Raw genomic sequence first — 7,500 nt, 5'->3', positions numbered from 1 at the left:
CGGGTCCTTGGGAAGCATGTTGAGATGTACGCTGCTGGCGCTATCCGAATCTGTAAAAATGACGCTTTTATAACACTATCAAGTCGGTATTGTAAATTATTACAAGGGCCAAAGGCACAATGGTGGCAGCTGGGAATTGAACCCACAACTTTTCAGGCAACCACATAGTAACCAAACTCCTTAGCCACTATACTACCAGCGCCCCCTAAAGCTGTGGAGTGGACTCACTATGCCAGCAGCGCCCCCTAAAGCTGAGGAGTGGACTCGACTCACCAGGCCCCTATGCTAGCAGCGCCCCCTAAAGCTGTGGAGTGGACTCACTATGCCAGCAGCGCCCCCTAAAGCTGAGGAGTGGACTCGACTCACCAGGCCCCTATGCTAGCAGCGCCCCCTAAAGCTGAGGAGTGGACTCACTATGCCAGCAGCGCCCCCTAAAGCTGAGGAGTGGACTCACCAGGCCCCTATGCTAGCAGCGCCCCCTAAAGCTGAGGAGTGGACTCACCAGGCCCCTATGCTAGCAGCGCCCCCTAAAGCTGTGGAGTGGACTCACCAGGCCCTTATGCTAGCAGCGCCCCCTAAAGCTGAGGAGTGGACTCACCAGGCCATCACAGTTGCTGAGGGCGACCTGGCTGGAGTGGTCCTGATGCTGCAGGTGGCCGGTGTAGTGGCAGCTGGGTGCGTAAGGATGACTCCAGGCCAGTTGGCCTCGGCTCCAGTACTCCACGCGGAACTGGCGCGACAGCAGGCCCGTCTGCAGCGTCAGGTTCAGGAGGAAGCTGCTGTGCTGCGTGGCCAGCTGGTAGTACAGCTGCGCGTCGGCGCCGTCGTCCCCCACGCCGCTCTCGCTGGCATCACCGCGGCTGCTGTTGGTGTTGGGGTTGGGGTTGGGGTTGGTGTTGGGGTTGGGGTTGGGGGGGGTACTGCGCCGTTGGCGCCTGTGAGGCTCCTCGGACTCCAGGGTCTCCCCGCCAGGTCCCACTCGGACCGGGATGGCGATCTCATACTGGTCCAGACTGGACAGGAACTCCTCTGAAGGAGAAACAGAACGAGTCAATAACGGCAGGCCTCCTAAACACTGGAGGAAAGGGCAGAGTTAATAACGGCAGGCTCAGGACCTGTTAAGCACTGGAGGAGAAATCGGCAGAGTTAGTAACGACAGGCTCAGGACCTGTTAAGTACTGGAGGACATGTCCGGGACATGGAGACCAATGTCAGCAGTCTCTAAGGTTTGGGTGAAGTGTATCTGAATCTGACTGTATATCTGAATAGACTTTATAGCTGTGAGGGAAACACGTTGCGATTCGCAAGCACAAGACCATTCGTCAACAACAGATAGCATATCTTGATCTATGAACGCTATCTTCCCAAACCTCCCTGCTTCACGTCTTCTTGTTAAAACGTGTTTAGTAAAGCGTCCAATAAGAAATGATCAGGATCACAACAGCAAGCTCTTTCATTTCAGATCCTCCTCAGGTTATTTGGCCAGTGGATTGTAACTTCTGCCTTGAACTTGAACTTGTCTGTTTTGATTAATTCTGCTGCTGAGCTTTGGGGGGTTTATGATGGAGTGGTGGATCCTCACAGCCCAGCGAGGTTATCCCACAGGAATTAGGACCACACACAAGAAGCCCTCTCAGAGCCAGGGAGGAGAGAGGGGAGGAGACTCTTTTGGAGATAGAAAGGAGAGAGGAGAGGAGGCTCTTTTAGAGATAGTGAGTATTCACCTAATTCTGCCACGCCCATTTTAGAAATGTACTTTCAAAGCATAACGCGAGCATAGACCGTACGTAGGAATGACACAGAACCTCTTTTGAATTATTATAGTCTGAGCGTTGGAGTTTTTGGTACCGCCAGCGGTTTTGGATGACATCATATCTGTTGATATTTGACCCAAACACCAACAAAGCACCAGAGATTGAACTCACCAATCCCCAAACCAAACTCCCCGTCCCCTCCAGTCCCCCATTTGGGTGATTGGCTGGAATAAATGTGTTATTGTTTGGGAGACAGGCTCGCTCCACTTTGTTTGTTTCCAGTTCACGGAGCCAGAGCTCTGGACAAAGACAGTTTTTTTCCCAGTGCACTCACCGACTGGACTGCTAGGAAATCATAAGGACATACTTATTAAATGTGACAAAAAGTGTTATGGGTTAAAAATCACCTAGAGTCGCTGACAGTACCTTGAAGAGCTTTAAAATGTCCTCTTATCTGAAAGGAGTGGACACACCCACGGTCAGGAGAGGAGTGAACTGGCCTGTTTATGAGCAGATTGAAATGGCCTGTTTATGAGCAGATTGAAATGGCCTGTTTATGAACGTGCTGCGGACACGTCTCACACCACACGGCGGTCTGCGAGCACATTTGCGCTCCACATGTTGCGTCCAGAACAGACGGCCGCGGGCCTCAGGAGGAGAGTTCACCAGAGTGACACAGTAATCGACAGCCATGCTCTCCAGACCGGACAGAGAAGAATAACCAACGTTCAGATTCTTTCCCCCAGCGGACTCCAAAGATATGGGACTGATTTTCCAATGCTGCACAGATGAAATGCCAGTGGAAATGTGTCTGACTGAGTGCTGTGTTTAAACTGTGCACTCGTAAAAAGATTGTGTGTTCCCTGACAACAACAACAACAGTAACTTCTTAGGTCTTTTTTACAGAAAGGCACACTGCTCAACATTTTACATCATTTTCTGGCATTACATTGACAAACAACTAATCTATTAATAAAGGAAATAATCAACAGATTAATCGACAACAAAAATAATCAAAAATAGTCGCAGGCCTGAGGAAACGACAGTTGTGAGGAAACACACATGGTGATGATGGCAGAGTTATTAGTCTGCGTGAGTATCTCCTTCCTGAGTGCAGGCTTGCTGCTTGTGTAAGAGTCACCGGGAGCCTCTACTCTCAGAGATTCACTTCAGCTCAGCTCGGCTCCAAGTTAACACTGACCTCGCTGACCGGGCGGCGGGGCTGCAGTCACAACAACATACTTTCAGTTGTTTGAATGAACACTCATGCCGCCCATCGGGTTGAGTAACGACCCTGCCATGCACCTAGTATACAGTATACAGTACATACTCTTTTGATCCCGTGAGGGAAATTTGGTCTCTGCATTTATCCCAATCCGTGAGTTAGTGAAACACACTCAGCACACAGTGAACACACAGTGAGGTGAAGCACACACTAACCCGGAGCAGTGAGCTGCCTGCTACAGCGGCGCTCGGGGAGCAGTGAGGGGTTAGGTGCCTTGCTCAAGAGCAGTGCTCAACCACTTCACCCGCCCCACATTTTTTTCCCTAGTGGTTGGGGATCAAACCGGCAACCCTTCGGTTACAAGCCCGAAGCCGTAACCAGTAGGCCACGGCTGCCCCACCCCACACACACACACACACACACACACACACACACACACACACACACACACACACACACACACACACACACCCTAACCAGTAGGCCACGGCTGCCCCACTCCACACACACACACACAGCCCTAACCAATAGGCCACGGCTGCCCCACCCCACACACACACACAAACACACCCTAACCAGTAAGCCACGGCTGCCCCACCCACAAGGAATCAGGAGTTCGAAGACTGCCCACATGTGGTCAGCTACGTGCCATCTTCTTTGATGATTCATGATTCTGACACACGTATAAATAAGGCCATCACTAAATGGACAAACATGTTGGGACACTTGGTGGTGACTGAATGGATGAACAGAGCATTGCACCTTGGTCTGTGATGTGAACATAGGAGGTACGCAACTTTGGTCAGTCCAAAAAATGCTCAGATGTTATTTCACAAGTCCAGTGACAACCCTATAGTTAGGCTGGAGAATGAAACGGCCCGTTTCTGACCGTCAGGTATCGTTCTTTTGCACGTTCTATCTACTGGCTCTTCAGCCTGGACACAAAGCATAACCTCCAGACGCTCACGGCCAGTAGAACTCGAGTGAAAAACCCATATAATCCATAAAAACAAAACGACAAATCTACAAATTATTTTGCTGTCCAACAACCTGGGCCTGTCATAAATGAGGTTGTAATGAATTGGCTGCTGCTTTGAACTGAGTACGCAGGCCAACTGTAAGGCCCACACACCAACCTCCAGTGGCAGTCTGCCACTGTCCAGGGTTGTCTCCACGGCTACCCAGAAACTGTGCATTTCCTGTCTCCTCTGGTGAGGCCCAGAGATTTGTTGTCCAAACAGCGCAGTCTGAACACGGCTGCGATGGGTCATCGCCATGGAGCTCCACTCCCCCCACCCCCCACCAATGTACTGTAAGTGGACGTAATCCTTTTAAAGCGCGCTAACATACCGGGATCGAGGAATTAAAGACTGTTTATACCACTGGGCCAGTCCAAACCAGCATTGGGGCAAAGACCCCACAAACCCCCTTCACCAGAATCAGCCAGTACTCTTCTGACTGACCCAAATACCTGTAACTAGCAGAACTCTTCTGACTGACCCAAATACCTGTAACTAGCAGAACTCTTCTGACTGACCCAAATACCTGTAACTAGCAGCACTCTTCTGACTGACCCAAATACCTGAAACTAGCAACTTGCAATCTTTGCACCGACCCTACATCCATTAACTAAGAGCCATCACTAAGAGCTCTTAACTAACAACTTACAATCTCCACACCAACCCGAGCCCTTAACTAACAACTTACAATCTCCACACGACCCAAGAGCCCTTAACTAACAACTTACAATCTCCACACCAACCCAAGAGCCCTTAACTAACAACTTACAATCTCCATACGACCCAAGAGCCCTTAACTAAGAGCCATCACTCTCCACACGGCCCAAGAGCCCTAAACTAACAACTTACAATCTCCACACGACCCAAGAGCCCTTAACTAAGAGCCATCACTCTCCACATGACCCAAGAGCCCTTAACTAACAACTTACAATCTCCACACAACCCAAGAGCCCTTAACTAACAACTTACAATCTCCACGCGACCCAAGAGCCCTTAACTAATAACTTACAATCTCCACTCGACCCAAGAGCCCTTAACTAATAACTTACAATCTCCACATGACCCAAGAGCCCTTAACTAACAACTTACAATCTCCACACGACCCAAGAGCCCTTAACTAACAACTTACAATCTCCACACCACTCCTAAAGCCCTTAACTAACAACTTACAATCTCCACACCAACCCAAGAGCCCTTAACTAACAACTTACAATCTCCACACGACCCAAGAGCCCTTAACTAACAACTTAAAATCTCCACGCGACCCAATAGCCCTTAACTAATAACTTGCAATCTCCACATGACCCAAGAGCCCTTAACTAAGAGCCATCACTCTCCACATGACCCAAGAGCCCTTAACTAACAACTTACAATCTCCACACGACCCAAGAGCAACATTAATCCAAAAGCCCTTAACTAACAACTCACACTAGCAACATTAATCCAAAAGCCCTTAACTAACAACTCACACTCGCAACATTAATCCAAAAGCCCTTCACCGGCCTTATCTGGCACTCTGCATAGGGCGGCATTAATGTATGAAATGCAGTGAAAGTCCTTCGTAAAGTATGTGGTATACACCAACTGAGCTGGTGCCTGTGCTAGCTGCTTGGTAGCATCCAAGGGGAGTGCATGCAAGACTTCCAGTTTACAGGAGTGGCAGGAGTGGGGGGCGGAGAGATGTTTAGAAGTGTGTTTTAGTTTCTTCCCACAGGTAATGGCATCACTATGCGGTGGTCATATTGTGCATCGTTATGCGAAAACATCTCGGTTTGGGTATTCTCCACATAAAAGCCCAACTCCACCTAAACGAGAGGCTGGCCCTGGGTTTGGATATTCTAGATAGATAGATAGATAGATAGATAGATACTTTATTGATCCCTAGGGGAAATTCAAGGTCACAGTAGCATACAGACAACATACACACACACATTCACTAACAGCAGAAAAAGTAATTAAAAGTATATAATATAAAAAAGCACAACTAAGCAATAAGGACTGTAGAAGATAAAGAATATACTAATATACTAAAATACAAATTATACTAAATAAAACTTAATCTAAATCAATTCTAAAAAACAGTATCAACATAGTGGGTGATTAATCAATCAGGTGCGCTTGCAATGACTGAAGCAGGGACTGAGCCTGTGGTCCTCTGTGCATAAGGTAAGGTAAGGTGCTCTTTGTGAATGAGTGTCATGGTGATGGTGCAAATGAGTAAGTCAAACGAGTAAGTCAAACAGTGCAACAGTGCAAGAATAAAGTCTATATATCTATGTATAAATAACTATATTAAGAAAGGTAAAAGTGTGGTCACAGTTCGGCTGTGGCATGGAGGGAGGGGTTGTGCATATGTGCTAATAAAGCACGCAAACAGTGAGGCAGAAGACAATGGTAAAGTGGCTAGTGGACAGACAGTTCAAGACATGAAGGTGGTGAAGAGGCAGACAGACTATGCGGAGAAGTCTATTTCTCCTCTTCCCTTAAGTGATGCATTGAACAGTTCAATGGCCCAGGGGATGAATGACTTCCTCAGTCTGTCTGTTGTGCAAGGAAGTGAGCGAAGTCTCCAGCTGATCAGGCTCTTCTGCTTAACAATAGTGCTGTGGAGTGGATGACACTCATTGTCCAAGATGTTGATCAGATATTGAAGTGATGCACTCCAGTTCAGCTCCCACTACAGAGCCCAACTCCACCTAAACCAGAGGCTGGCCCTGGGTTTGGATATTCTCCTCATAAAAGCCCAACTCCACCTAAACCAGAGGCTGGCGCTGCTGGAGACGTGATCCTGAGGGGATCTGATTTCTCTGGGCGGCTCGTTAACTTATGTGGAGGTGGCAAAATATGTAGAGCTACAAACCAGCCCTCTGCCGAGAGACAGGAAGACTCATAAAAGAATGAGGTTCTGAGGAGCGCTTTAATAGAGTGAACTCCTATTAAGCCCAGGATAGCCCAAGGATAGCCCAGGATAGCCCAAGATAGCCCAGGATAGCCCAGGATAGCCCAAGGTTAGCCCAGGATAGCCCAGGATAGCCCAGAATAGCCCAGGATAGCCCAGGATAGCCCAAGGTTTGGGTTTTAAGGTTGGAGAAGGGCGAGTGGGGAGTGGGGGGGGTTAAGGGAAAGTATCCTTTAATTAAGAGACAGTAGAAAAAACGTTTGGAGGAAATGAGAGAGCAGCGACTCCCTTTACAGGTCCTCTGATCTCCCCCCCAACACACACACACACATACACCATCTGTCTCTCCAAACACACATCCAACCCCCCACCCCCCAACACACACACACACATATCTGTCTCTCCAAACACACCCCCAACACACACACACATATACACTAGGGCTGGGATAAACGATTATTTTTTAAACGATTAATCTAGCGATTATTTTTTCGATGCATCGATTAATCTAACGATTAATTTTTTCAGTCCGATTCGATTTCGATTCGATTATCGATTATCTCCCCATTAATTCACTAATAGCAACTTATACATGTTTATGTA

At 48.1% G+C, this 7,500-nt stretch overlaps 1 protein-coding gene across 1 annotated transcript in view; it reads right to left on the bottom strand.

The window, feature by feature from the left end:
• The window catches only part of adamts10 (ADAM metallopeptidase with thrombospondin type 1 motif, 10), a 77,827-nt gene that overhangs the window by 55,789 nt on the left and 14,538 nt on the right, over nucleotides 1-7,500 (bottom strand). Inside the window, exon 3 of the mRNA XM_076279135.1 lies at nucleotides 599-1,029. Coding sequence (XP_076135250.1) covers nucleotides 599-1,029 — 431 coding nt within the window. The remainder of the gene's footprint in view (nucleotides 1-598; nucleotides 1,030-7,500) is intronic.

Source organism: Alosa pseudoharengus, unplaced genomic scaffold, assembly GCF_046254945.1.
Source record: "Alosa pseudoharengus isolate Yale_2024_CS ecotype anadromous, Long Island Sound unplaced genomic scaffold, YU_APseudo_1.1 YU_APseudo_1.1_scf_11, whole genome shotgun sequence".
NCBI classification, from domain to species: domain Eukaryota; kingdom Metazoa; phylum Chordata; class Actinopteri; order Clupeiformes; family Clupeidae; genus Alosa; species Alosa pseudoharengus.
Note: the sequence above shows the minus strand (reverse complement) of the source record. Positions and strands in the feature narration are given on the sequence as shown.